This window comes from Mercenaria mercenaria, chromosome 11 (genome assembly GCF_021730395.1).
Source record: "Mercenaria mercenaria strain notata chromosome 11, MADL_Memer_1, whole genome shotgun sequence".
NCBI lineage: Eukaryota > Metazoa > Mollusca > Bivalvia > Venerida > Veneridae > Mercenaria > Mercenaria mercenaria.
The window spans coordinates 39,193,055-39,207,613 of record NC_069371.1 but is presented as its reverse complement, the minus strand read 5'-3'; the positions used below and the strand labels follow the sequence as shown (position 1 = coordinate 39,207,613).

At 34.0% G+C, this 14,559-nt stretch overlaps 1 protein-coding gene across 1 annotated transcript in view; it reads left to right on the top strand.

The window, feature by feature from the left end:
* The window catches only part of LOC128546532 (uncharacterized), a 30,494-nt gene extending 26,714 nt beyond the window's left edge, over nt 1–3,780 (top strand). Inside the window, exons 21-25 of the mRNA XM_053517195.1 lie at nt 848–1,002; nt 1,689–1,811; nt 2,076–2,190; nt 2,426–2,519; nt 3,408–3,780. Coding sequence (XP_053373170.1) covers nt 848–1,002; nt 1,689–1,811; nt 2,076–2,190; nt 2,426–2,519; nt 3,408–3,510 — 590 coding nt within the window. The 3' untranslated portion in view covers nt 3,511–3,780. The remainder of the gene's footprint in view (nt 1–847; nt 1,003–1,688; nt 1,812–2,075; nt 2,191–2,425; nt 2,520–3,407) is intronic.
* The last annotated feature ends 10,779 nt before the right edge of the window (nt 3,781–14,559 follow it).

The window sequence follows — 14,559 nt, the reverse complement described above, 5'->3', positions numbered from 1 at the left end:
CAGTAAAGAGTAAAGCAATTTTACATTACTTCTTTCATACATTCAGTCTACCAGTAAAGTATTAAGTGTCGGTAATTTATATTAACTTTCTTCCTCCTGAATCGTGCCTACCAGGAGGGGAAACTGGAGAACTTCCCGGTAGTAGTTTACCCTGATCTCTATCTAAATATAAAATATTAAATCTCTGATTAAAAAGAAAAAAATACTTTGCTTCGCATCAAGGTTCGTCGTAACTTAATGTCTTGTTCTTTACTGGTTTTGAACTGGAAATAAAATAACAGAAAATATATCTGTATTGAGCACATAGTAAAATTTCTCGAATCGGACTCACAATTTGATACTCTGACGTCATATTGTAACGTAATCAATAAATATTGGCGACAGTTCATTCGTAGACAATAAAGGCATTGAATAAAAAATATCTTTGAAATGTTTTACTGAAACAGGCAAAAAGATCATCTTACATGCCTACCTGAGTATATACAGGTCTATATTGTCAAGTAAATAAAACAGTTTCTTATTCCCACTGCTCTGTTCTCCTTCAGTCGGTAGATCTACTACAGATCTTGAATGGCATTGCATAGACATACATTATCGATACTGCTTGGTGGGGCTTTATGCCTCCTGAAGATCATGTTATAGTTTTTGTTGGAAATACCCCGATATACACAAGCGTACACGAATTTTCTATGATATGTTTTGCTCCAATCTCTATTTTTAGTCAGATGCAATTTCTTTGTGGGTCACTCCTCTTATATAAAACTTACAACTCTACACCATTTCAATCATATAATTGGTGTAAATATTAATAAAACAATGTGAATAACAAAATCATTTTCTTCTCAAGTTGGGCCATTTATAATCTACGAATATTGTGCGAATGGACAAATGCATGACTACCTGGAGACTATGAAGAATAATCTTCCTGTTGAGACACTAGAGCAGCAACTCAGATTTGGACTTGGGGTGGCAAGTGGGATGGATTATCTTGCACAAAGGAAAGTATGTTCAAATCAGTTTTTATCAATTTTATATTTCTTCTAAAGTTGATGATTTTCCTATTTGAAAATGATGTTAATCTAAAACAAGTGTCTTTGTTTTTGGGGGTTTAACGCCGTTTCTCAGCAGTATTTCACTTATGTAATGGCGGGGGTTTAGCTTAACCAGTGTTCCTATTCTATTTTCCGCAAGTAACTACCAACTTCCCAGCATGAATCAGAGATGGTCCCTACATTAGTCAGGGATGGGGACGAATGATTTCAGACGCGATGTCTTTTATCACATCGTCACGGAGAACATACGTTAAGGCGAAAGGTCGAACTCACGATCCCACGATCTGTAGATCTGCGCTCTCCCGATTGCGCTAAGCGAAAGGGCTGCAACACAAGCATGAGCTGTACATATACCACAATCTTTGTTACAAACGAAGCTGACTGGATTGTTTACAGAATCATTTATTTGCTTATTGTTTTCGAAGAAAGTATAACCATCATCCATTAGCAGACATTTTGACCCAAGCCTGCATATAGTATTCCTTTATTTGCCTTTAAATATTTGCAAATTGGAACGACGCGTGCTTTTAACACAATAGCATTTTAGTTACACTTTTGACTTTATTATAAAAAGAGTACCCACTTATGATATAGCTCTGTAGATATTTACTCTTGTACTAACTTTATTTACTGCAGATCGTACACCGCCGCTTAAGTGCCCGTAACGTTCTGCTTGATTCTGATCTTACAACAAAGATTACTGGATTCGGTCCTCAACCCGACGAAAATAAGGGTGACGATGGAAACGCAAAGAAAATGGTAAAGATGTTGATTCACGATATGGTCAACAGTATTTCATTGTATGTTATTCTTGCGCTAGTACTTCTTGACTGATTTATATTCCACAACTAATTGGAGGGTCAATAACTCTAGAATTACTGTCAACAGAAAAACAAACTGACCATTCAATATGTATTTCAAACCGTTCGTTGGCTATTTTTCATTACATATACTTTTGTGTACGCAGAGTTATATTTATTGTTTCCGCGTTGTTTTCTTATATAGAATTTTAAATTATTACAGGTGAGAGTTTCTTTGAAGTGGATGGCACCTGAGTGTCTAAAGTCTACAGCTGGTGCCACAGAAAAAAGTGACGTATGGTCATTTGGTGTTGTGCTATGGGAAATATTCTCTTTCGGTATATATAAAAAGTGCTTGATTGCCAGTGTTCAATACTTGATAACATGGTATCAAATTTAAGTAGCACGTTACTGATTCGTGTGATGATTAAACAGTATAAGGCAACTGAAATATAATACAACAACGAATTAAGCCCTAAGTATGTTTTTATTAAAGATCAGGTGCACTTATCAAACCGCCATTATACTTGGTTTGCAAAAACAATTTACAGAAACATACACAATGTTATTCAGGTGAAAGTCCATATGGCACTATAAGAGGTCGGGAACTCCAAGCAAAGCTAAAAGATGGCTATAGATTACCAAAGCCAGAACAATGTGATGACAAGTAAGTGTACCTAAAATAAAACAAAACATTTTGGCAGTTTTCAACATGTTTCAACTAGTGCTTCTTCAGAAAGCTGTTATCATCCATTTTATTATTTCTACTGTAACAGTAGTAGTTCTCCTTTATAGTATTTCATGTGTAGTGTTGATAATTTTTATTATACACTCTAGTTCAAATTTAATATACTTCACAGCTATGTCGCGATTGCGTCCACATTATTAGCCACATCTGCCTAATAAATGCAAAAAAATATGTTATTTTATGATCCGTAAATTCCGCTCGTATTATTTTCCGTGACTGGTCACAGGGAAGTCCACAGAAAGTGATATTAACCACCAATAGTGATATTCTTATAAACAAACCCATGTGTTATAATTATATAGACTTATTCGACATGGAAATAACGTTTGCATTTTATGGCATGTATGGGGATATAATAGATCTCTCATCGCGATGATTCAGATTTTTATTTTTTTTTTTTCATTTCTAGTACCATACAGGCGTTTTAGTAGAACAGTTTTGATCATCTGTAAAATGTTTTCTTATAAACAATCTAAAAAAAAAATTACTATCAGATACTAATCATGCTGCTCTTTTCCAGGGTAGGCATGAAATAAAATACTTACTGTATGATAATATCAATCAATATAAAAGTTACTTGATCTGACAAAGGTGATATTCATCCTGTCCTATCCGCTTTAGTGAATATCACCTAGTAAGATCAATATCCTGCGATATTCGTATTATTATGATAATCATACAATAACTGCTTAATGATCATATGACGCTATAATGGTCACGCACCCTATGTAATTTGCACGTTATCAAGTCCTGTTGTAAGTGCATGGATATTGAATGAACGTATATAATAATACGGTTATATTCCAGATGGTATTGTGTTATGAAGCAGGCTTGGTCGGAAGATCCGAAGAATAGACCTAGCTTCGAAGAGATAAGGAGTACACTAGATATTCGTGACAGCACCCACTGACAATTGCTATTACAGTAACTACAGAAAGTAGATACAACCGGTCTATGCTATATGCTTAACGTAGTGATTTACAACAATAGAGTAAAAGAATGAAAGAAAAACTTATTTTCTTCGGCTGTTTCTTTTATAAACTTTTACTGTTTTGTGAAATAAGCATGACTAGGATTCTTTTAGTATGTTTTTCTTTAGCGGAATCATTTGATTTGAATGATATTGAAAGTAACAATGTTTCAGAATTGTAATAAATCATGCTGAACATATTTTATACAATACGTGTTTTTGCCTTTTTTATACGAAAAAACATATATTGTTAACAGCCAGACTCTTGAGCAGATATTGTATAATTACTTTGGTATTGATTCACTTCACCCTCGTTGCAAATCCAGTTTCGTTTCTTTTTAGACTGTTTGTGCTAATTATTATCCTAATTGTAAGCAATATTCTCGCTTTAAACATGTTCAACAGTATCTATTACAAATATCTTATACTTCAAATTCTTATATATACCCTAGCAGTGGACCAATGGAAACAAACAACATATAGTTTTTAAATATTTGATTTATTAAGTTATTGTTTTGTATTCATGACCAGAAAGTTAGAGTACTGGGGAATATACTTTTTTTTAGAAAATTGCAATTCCCATGAATTATAACGTTGGTCAAATCCCCCTTTGAAATTTAAAGACTAAGTCTCTGAAATGATATTAATTTTTTGATATTTTGTTTCTCAAAGTTAAGATTGCAAAGGGCTCATGCTTTTACTACATATAACTTTGTAAAACTATAACGCCATCATGGTTATTGCATAGAACTATATTTGAAGACCATTACGTTATTGTGATATTTGACCATGGTTTCGCAAGCTGTCAATGGTTGTGTCCGCGGAAACGATATTCGCTCCTGTCGTACAATCATTATATCTATTGTGCTATGATGTCATATATTGCATTTAATGTTGATATGTTCTTTCTTCTCTAAAATGTAATGGGCTACGAAACTATGCTGCTAGTAATTTTAAAGATATCGAGTAAGCATCAAGTGTTGCGTTAGAACATGTGTTAAGTATTTAAAGAGAAAGAAGTTTCTTTTTTCCATTTTCTTTCATTCATTCATATTGCACACTCGGATCTGTATCGTCGTTTCTCTTTGCCGTAAACTGTAAATATTGTACTGAGTTGTTCATATCGTTAGAATGATTAGCTACATAATTATGTCCTTCTTGTCCGTCCATCCTCCATTTATCCCGTGGAAGTTTGATGAATACGAAAAGATATTCGAACATTAAGAGGAAGGAAAGGTCAAGGACGAGTATCCACTTCCAAAAAAAATCTTTTGATTTGTTTTGTTATATTATTCTTCGCTGTTTGATGAACGCTTTGTTCAGCGCGACGTTACATTTCCATTTCATATAAATGAAAGAGCAAAAAAACCCAGATACATTTGATAAGTTCCTTGATTTCAAGAAATTGATTGACGATCAAATTTCAATACTGTTTTCATCAGTTGTCTGTAACTTTTATCTGTAAATTTAGTCGATCAACAGCTACAGGGAAGTGGGTGGGATGTTCTTATCCGTAACAATTGTAATCTTAACATGCGCGAGGAACAAGGTATTTTTATTTCTGTAAAATCAATTCAAATTCGCACTCACAGACTAGACATAAGCTTAATAAAAAAAACTTCATATTATTCTTAAACGTTCGTCTTATTTATTGCTTTTATAGCCATAAGATAGAATCATTACTACTTTGCCGTTATCAAGGGACGTCACCTCATGCATATGTCTTGATCAGTTATGCTATATATTCATTTTGACATGTTACAAGGTATAATTCATTTTATAATTCTTTACCTCTCTATGTTGAATTCTGATCTCTTAATACGTAGTGTATTGATTTCCTGTTTTAATCATTTAAATATCGTCTATAGCGATGTCTTATACATTTGGTTTAATATCCATTTCTCCGGTTAGCCCCTGACATTCATTCCAAGTACAGTTTGTCTTCATTCCAACTGTAACTGAATGTAATAGGTACTAGATACAGGCGTGTCCGGCTAACTTAGCCTAGCTCTTTGCGAATAGACAGTCTGGTTCTTTAACGTGCCCGTAGTATAGCACCGATACACGCGAAGCCGTCTTTCTTGGGAAGAACCAGTACAGGCCGACCTCTAGTTAGGTGGGAGACACTCAAGATCATCTCAGAAATTTCCAGTTCCTGGACCGGGATTCGAACCCCGGACCTCTGGATTGACAGTCAAGCGTGTTACCACTAGACCACCTATCAACACACGACAGCACCTGCATATATTAATATACAAATATGAATAGAGCGGACGCAGTGCAAATACGAAACCAGGGGTCGTGAGTTCTAGTCCCCGCTCCTTCATCTAAAAGTTTCTAAAATTTTAAGATAATAGTCCCGTGCACTGATGCTTTACCCCTAATGAACCAGGAACGCTTCTGTATCTTGCATTATTCCTCCACTTACATTACTATAATAGCCTTCTATATGAGTCCATATGGGTTACCGGTGGCGACTATAAATAATCTTACATATCAATAAACACATTTACGAACAAAGGAAAAATATCTTGACAGATAAATAATAAAACAAAGAAGGCATTGCAATCTAAAACAAGAAATATCATTAAAAATGATGGTCGGCGAATTGTAATAAGGAAAGAAGTTTATGAATTTTTCATCTAACATTCATCTTTCATCTAACATTTTTCAAATTGCAAAACTAAATACCGCACGTTAACAATTTAAATGGTTCTCTTTTAATTTTTCGCAAAAGTTTCGTAGGGTTGCAATTTTGTTTCGTTTATCCTTAGACGAATAATTACAGCAGTAGTTTGATGAAGATTCATGAAGCGGTTCATGAGAAGAGGTCATTAAACGTGTTTATATTTTTAGCTAAATTGGTCCCTATCCCCATTTGTAACAAAATAGCAGGAGACCTTACAATATTGTTACACATCGAGTTTGATAAAAATCCATTACATTTTAGTGGTTAATGCGAAGAAAGGCATATCTACTTTTAGCTATAGTGGTCCCATATAGGGCCAAAGTTCTTATATAAATAAATTGTGCAGAGGACCTTATAATGATGCTCCAGACCAAGTATGACAAAGATCCACCAAGCTGTTCATGAGACGCTGTATAAAGGCATTTCTAGTTTTAGTTCTAGCAGCCCATAAAAGGGGTTAAATGTCCCAGCTGAACGTTGGCTGCGGGCCTAATAAAGATGCTATAAATCAAGTTTGATTAGAATACATGAGAAAAAATCAATTAAAGGATTTTTTTATTTATTATTTTTATTTATTTCTAAAATAGGTCAACTGATCCCGCTTTAACAAATGCATATTCGCTATTCATGAATCTTTGGACAATGACGATACACCTATAAAAAAGTGAAGGTCAAGCAAAACATACAATTGTAATTATTTCAATATTTCTGTTTCATAAGCAAAGTTTGACCGTAGTCATATCACATAGATAAACTTATGAAGCGTACCTTCATTTCAGAGTAATGAGATACAGTCATTATATAGCATATATATAATAAAACAGATTTCAACTGAGTTCAATATTTGCATACCATACTAAAGAAAAATATTCATATATAATAAATCAGTTAAATAATTTATAACAAATATATCAAAGCAAACAAATACTCATTTTAATATGAATAAGTCACAGAAGCAAGAAACCTTTTCATATACAGACGACAATTGTAACAAGGAAAATCTTTTAAAAAGCACTTCTCTACATAAAAGACTCTTATCACACCCTTATTCACGTGATACACAGACCGTATTCAGCTCTTTCTTTAAGTTGATATATGTTGGTATTTGAACAGGTTTTTATCATATTTATTAAACTTACTTATCATTTTGAGATATATCAATATTCTTGCTAAATATACTAAGCCAAAGTTAGCTTTAAAACTGTGAACAGTGTCGTTTAGGATAAACGCTTTGTCTACATTTCACTCAGCGTAGCACAATCAACAGAGTAAAAGAAATTGACACTCTCGTCCAATCAGGCAGAGTGTTGCATAAATCTTCCATTTTGATAAATTATCTATAATGCGTTATCAAGTACTTTGATTTGCAAACTGAAGTCACGTGGCATAGGTAACGAAAACGAATTTAGACGGCGTCGCCGAAAAAAAAACATTACGTGACCAGCGACAATTTCATTACGTGATTACCTTGCTGGAATCTATTGTTAGATCATGCATATTAATTATATTAATATCTAATCTACGTTATCGCATGTTCAATGCACGGGTTAATAGCGAGCAGGCCCAAAGGTGCGCAAGTATACTTTCACACTTTGTGAAGGATTTTAAAAGTTTCGCCGGAAGCTAAAAAGGCGACCGGTGGCGCCCCTAGCCTAGAAAGGAAGTGGTTCTCTCCGCAGTAAATACAGTCTAAAAACTTTATTCGATTGCTGAAAATTATTCATCACTCAAACATCTGGGCATGTAGATTCGACACATTCAGATCCAGGGCAAATAGTTTTGATCATTCGATAAGTCTATAATCATGTTTGTTTAGTTAAGTTCTGTACAATAGAAAAAAAACAACACTTAATGCCCCCTAGCCCTGGCGAACTTGGCAAAATATGTATCATTAGAAACAGTACATTTACATAATTTATCGCATATTTAAAACAATCAGCTGTTTATAATTAAATTTTCAATAAAACCGGGTAATAATATGACATCGTTTTCTCCATTAAAATTTTTACGTCCTCAACTTAATTTCTAAAAGTCGCAATAATGTATATACATATCCGAAATCAATGGATTGACGAATCGATTTCACTAAGTATCTTGATAAATGCAAAACAATTCTAATATTCTGACAGCAGAAAGGAATTTAAATAATTGATATTGCACTTCTTAGCGTGTGCTGTGACGAAAAAAAAGAATGAAAATAAGTGTAACACACGAGCTGCGCATTTTAAATTCATAATCTACTCTCGGGACCCGTAGCATGTTGTTGCTTTTTAGCTCACCTGAGCACGAAGTGCTCAAAGGTGAGCTTTTGTGATTGCCCTGTGTCCGTCGTCCGTCGTCGTCCGTCGTCGGCGTCGGCGTCATAAATTTGACTGTTAACACTCTAGAGGTCACAATTTTGAGCCAATCTTAATGAAACTTGGTCAGAATGTTACCCTCAATAAAATCTTGGACGATTTCGATATTGGGTCATCTAGGGTCAAAAAATAGGTCACCAGGTCAAATCAAAGGAAAAGCTTGTTAACACTCTAGAGGTCACAATTTTGGCCCAGTCTTAATAAAACTTGGTCAGAATGTAACTTTCAATAAAATCTTGGACAAGTTTGACATTGGGTCGTCTAGGTTCAAAAACTAGGTTACCAGGTCAAATCAAAGGAAAAGCTTGTTAACACTCTAGAGGTCATAATTTTGACCCAATCTTAATGAAACTTCTTCAGAATGTTACTCTTAATAAAGTCTTGGAGGAGTTTGATATTGGGTTATCTTGGGTTAAAAACTAGGTCACCAGGTTAAATTAAAGGAAAAGCTTGTTAACACTGTAGAGGCCACATTTATGACTATATCTTCATGAAACTTGGTCAGAATGGTAATCTTGATGATTTCAAGGTCCAGTTTGAATGTGGGTTATGTAGAATAAAAAGCTAGGTCACCAGGTCAAATCAAAGGAAAAACTTGTTTACACTGAATAGGCCTCATTTATGATCATATCTTAATGAAACTTGGTCAGGATATTAATCTTGAGGCTCTATAAATTAGTTTCAAATCTGGGTCAGGTGGGATCAAAAACTACGTCACTAGGTCAAATCAAAGGAAAAGCTTGTTAACACTATAGAGGCCACATTTATGACTGTATCTTCATGAAACTTAGTCAGAATGTTAACCTTGATGATCTGTAGGATAAGTTTGAACCTGGGTCATGTCGGGTCAAAAACTAGGTCACCGGGTCAAATCAAAGGAAAAGCTTGTCAACACTGAAGAGGCCACATTTATGATGTATCTTCATGAAACTTGGTCAGAATGTTAATCTTGATGATCTCAAGGTCCAGTTTGAATGTGGATCATGTAGGGTAAAAACTAGGTCACCAGGTCAAATCAAAGGAAAAGCTTGTTTACACTGTATAGGCCTCATTTATGACCATATCTTAATGATACTTGGTCAGAATATTAATCTTGAGGCTCTATAGGTTAAGTTTAAATCTGGATCAGGTGGGGTCAAAAACTAGGTCACTAGGTCAAATCAAAGGAAAAGCTTGTTAACACTCTAGAGGCCACATTTATGACTGTATCTTCATGAAACTTAGTCAAAATGTTAACCTTGATGATCTGTAGGTTAAGTTTGAACCTGGGTCATGTCGGGTCAAAAACTAGGTCACCGGGTCAAATCAAAGGAAAAGCTTGTTAACACTGTAGAGGCCACATTTATGACTGTATCTTCATGAAACTTGGTCAGAATGGTAATCTTGATGATCTCAAGGTCCAATTTGAATCTGGATTATGTAGAGTCAAATACTAGGTCACCAGGTCAAATCAGAGGAAAAGCAAGTTTACACTGTAGAGGCCACATTTATTAACATATCTAAATGAAACTTGGTCAGAATGTTAATCTTGATAATCTGTAGGTCATGTTCAGATCTGGGTCAGGTGGGGTGAAAAATTAGGTTACCAGGTCAAATCAAAGGAAAAGCTTGTTAACAGTGTAGAGGCCACATTTATGACTGTATCTTTATGAAACTTGGTCAGAATGGTAATCTTGATGATCTCAAGGTCCAGTTTGAATCTGGGGTCAAAAACTAGGTCACCAGGTCAAATCAAAGGAAAAGCTAGTTTACACTTTAGTGGCCACATTTATGACCATATCTTAATAAAACTTGGTCAGAGTGTTAATCTTGATGATCTTTAGATCAATAGGTCAGGTGAGCGATACAGGGCCTTCATGGCCTTCTTGTTTAAGGAACGTTTCATTAGATATGCAAATTGAAAGCAAGACAAACGTACGTTTAATGCGTAATTTGCACATCCAGAATATAACTTGTTCTGTGATATTTTAGCTACGTTTTAACAATTATTACTCTTTACAGACTTTGTAACTGACTGAGAAACCAAGTGCTAACGATGAAAATGAACACAGCACAGTCGCGTTCGTGTTATATGCTCTTCGTTGCAACGGTCTTGTTCCTTCTACAGGGAATATTTTGTACCGGGGGATTCGTCGGATTCAGCCCTCTTACAATTCTTGACGGCGAATCATGCCCTCAAAGTCACATGATTGACGACACCATCGAAGACAATGAGAAGAAATGTTTTATCCTGTGCTCGAGGAAACCGTCGTGCTACGGGGTTATTTTTGGACCGGATGAAAGATGTGTGACGTGTGCAGCAAAGTTCTTTACGAAGGACGATACTCAACACACGTCAGCAGTGACTAGATTTTACAAACGGTTACCAGGTATGGTTATATCGTTACGTTACATGTTTCTTTCATTTGTTTATACTGCTTGATCCATCATTAAATCCGTAATTTCTTGAATTTCTTCCTTCTATATTTTGCAAAATCAATATAAACGTTTAAGTATTTTATAGATGACATGTATAATAGTAGGGTTCTTTTTCAAGTTTGAAGATTTCTCGAATCGTATCGATTCTATGATAAAAGTTGTTTTCTTTCAATAATGTATAGGAAAACTGTATAATTTTTTATGAAATTTTACAAATTTTTTTTCAGCTTAAATTTTAAATATACACATGCACGCTATTCTAAGCTTTAAGTTTGAAAGTTTTATGGTGAACCAATATCAGTGCATTAATGAAAGTGGTAGAAAGTATTCTTCATTTTACTCTTTTTAAATTGAAAATTGTATTTTCATGATAGTTTAGAAATATATTTTAAAATTTTAAAATGGTTTTGCTCTATATCCAATGAGAAATCTACAAAACATCTATCAAATCAAAGCCTACGCAGGTCTAATCACACAAGTATTCGAAATATAAATGAGCCGCGCCATGAGAAAACCAACATTGTGGCTTTGCGACCAGCATTGATCCAGACCAGCCTGCGCAGTCTGGTCAGGATCCATCCTGTTCACTTTCAAAGCCTATTGCAATGAGAGAAACCAATAGCGAACATCATGGATCCTGACCAGACTGCGCGGATGCACAGGCTGGTCGCAAAGCCACTATGTTGGTTTTCTCATGGCGCGGCTCATACGTATATGTACATGTAGCAAACTGGCAGCGTAAGAACTTTAAGCCATTAAAGGAGGGAAAGAGTAGATTCAGAGGATTCAATTGAATGAAGTGAAGCTCTCTTATATAAAAGTTAACATCCCGCTTTCTTTTTCCTTTTCTATTGGAGAGAAATAGCTTTTAATAGGAATTTAATTCTCTAAAAATTAGATTTTCTAAAATTTCGAAAAAACGTTATCAAGTAGTAAGTTTCGCATGAAAAAAAAGAATAGCCGGATTTAGTGGTGTTCGTCCTAAAGATTAGGCGATAAATCAGCAGACATGTAATAACTACATGAAAAATATAATAGTCCAAATATATAATGTTTTACAATAACTATTATTTTTAAGATCTGGGGTTGATGTATCACATTAAAATTCTGGTATTTGCGGATTTACATATTATACAACTCCGTTTTCAATTTTCATGATTTTTTCTGTTTTAAAATTTGTTGTTTTTTTGTGTGTGTTTTTCTTTTTTTTTCCTTTTCTCAGATGAGAACAAGGTGCTATGGTTTTGTTAATTTACATCTAATCTACATTTTTTGTTGATTTTTAAGACCTTTGGAACCTTATATGGGTGAAATGATAATACCAGTTGCTACTAGTAGACTATACACATTTACCTTGTGTTAACATTAAGTGAAGAGTCATTAATATACATACATGTATAAAGTTTATATTTTAACTTCACTGTTTTGGACCTGATTTGTCCCGTGCGTTTGAATTAACGCTGGTATTTCACAAAATGGCGAATATTAATTTTTGGAACATGGATCAGAAATGTAATGGACAGACATACTGTAATAGGAAAATCGAACAAAAAGAGGAAAATAAATCACACAAAAGATAGTTCTGCATGTTCAGATCTAAGATTATGCTACAATTTAGAATTTGATTAAACCATGTTTTGCCAAACCATTAAAATATACTATGAACATGTAACCCATAAAAAAGATGGGGTCATGTATTAGACCGATTTGAAAACTTTGTATCTCAAAAACATTACATGTACTTAAAATAAACGAACCACGTCGATGCCTTAGTTAATTTGCAGCTAGTTAAAATTCATGGTGGCAGTTCACAATGTTTGCACCATGTGAAGCGAGGCATTTGCCGTTTGTTACTGAAGCAATATTTCACTCAGTTTTGAAAAACAAATTAATTGTAACCACGTGAAGATGTTTTTTTTTTTTTTTTTTTTTTTTTTTTTTTCAAAGTTACATACATATTAGATTTATGTCTTAAGAACTTTATACTAATTTGGTTCATGCTCATACAGTCGAGACGCAGTGGCCTAATGAGTAATGGCCCCACCCGCAATCGGGAAATCGAAAGGTTCGAGACTGGTTAGTGGACCGTTAGCTAGTACAATAATGGCTACCGATTGCCCACTTGTTTGATGCCTGGCATTAATAAGAGGAATCGGGAAGTAACGTTTTTCATGATCAAATCTGTTGGTGTCTCATAAGCTAAACTCATTAGAAGATCTCCCTGTCATAATTACTACGGTAAATGAGGTTACAGATGAGCCGTTTGCTAAATACCTTTCCTAAACTGACTTAAAATTTGTGAGTGAAATTTCAAATTTCAAAACATTTCTTATCATCACAGGTTACTTATTTATACCTGTAGCCTATTACAGAAAATACAAGGGTGTCTTTGTACGTATACTATCAAAATCACCGATAAATTATTCTTGTGTAAAATAACCTTTCTTATACCTTGTGCTTGTGCGTAATTTAACCCTGCTTGAAAATCCTAACAAAGTATTAGACTTTCAAAGTTTGGTAGAGGCTTGAAATATTATATGTCTTAAAGAACTATATCGAAAGATAATTTAACTGGATTTACACTGTTTTCAAATATAGTAAAATTACTTATACACAGTCTCATGCAGAAGAGTAATTATTTGTTTGCTATTAAATCAAAGTTATTCAAAATTATTTTGTCTATAAATGCCAATCTGATACAAATTATACATTACTATCCATACCAGAGATATGCCTCATTAATTACACCTTCTAAATAATGCATATTTCCGTTCCGAAATTATGGACCAAAGACTGAACCCGCGTTATAATCAATGCATTTTATGTTTGATATTTCTGTATATTGGATGAAGCGGGGAAAATATATTAGGCGTGCTAAACCCCATGAGTATTCAACAACAAAGCTAGGTAAGGACTAAGGGATTGCTTACTAATATATATGTGACCATGACTGAGAAAATGGGTCCAGATGAGGAAATTTGACATTTTCAGGTCTTTGCATATTTAAAAAGTATACCCATTCAGAAATAAATCCTGAAAATTTCAGATGAAAATCTTCAAAACTGTCAATTTTATGACAGATTTTGTAACATAGATATTAAAAATAAAAACAGAACATTTCAGTTATTCTTTCTTTCTAGTTTATTTCTCACTTAATACTGGTAATGGCTAACAATTCTGAAATAAATTTATCTTCTGTTACAATTGCATGATATATATAAGATCCATTCTTATTACACAAAATGATAATCAACTAAAGTCTACAACAATTTCTATAAAAATATTTCTCAAATTGTGTTACCATGGCAACAAATATATTAAATTCCCTTTGCTATCATAAAACTTTAAAAAAAAAACTTGATCACTTAAAGTAATGACTTTAAAAAGTAAAATATTAGAAGGCATATGTATTTATAAAAATATTCTGAAAATTTCACATGAAAATATCAAGAATGTTTGGTTTTATGGCAAGTTTTTCTAACATGGGTAATAACCATAAGAATAAGTTAGATTTGTCATTGTTTC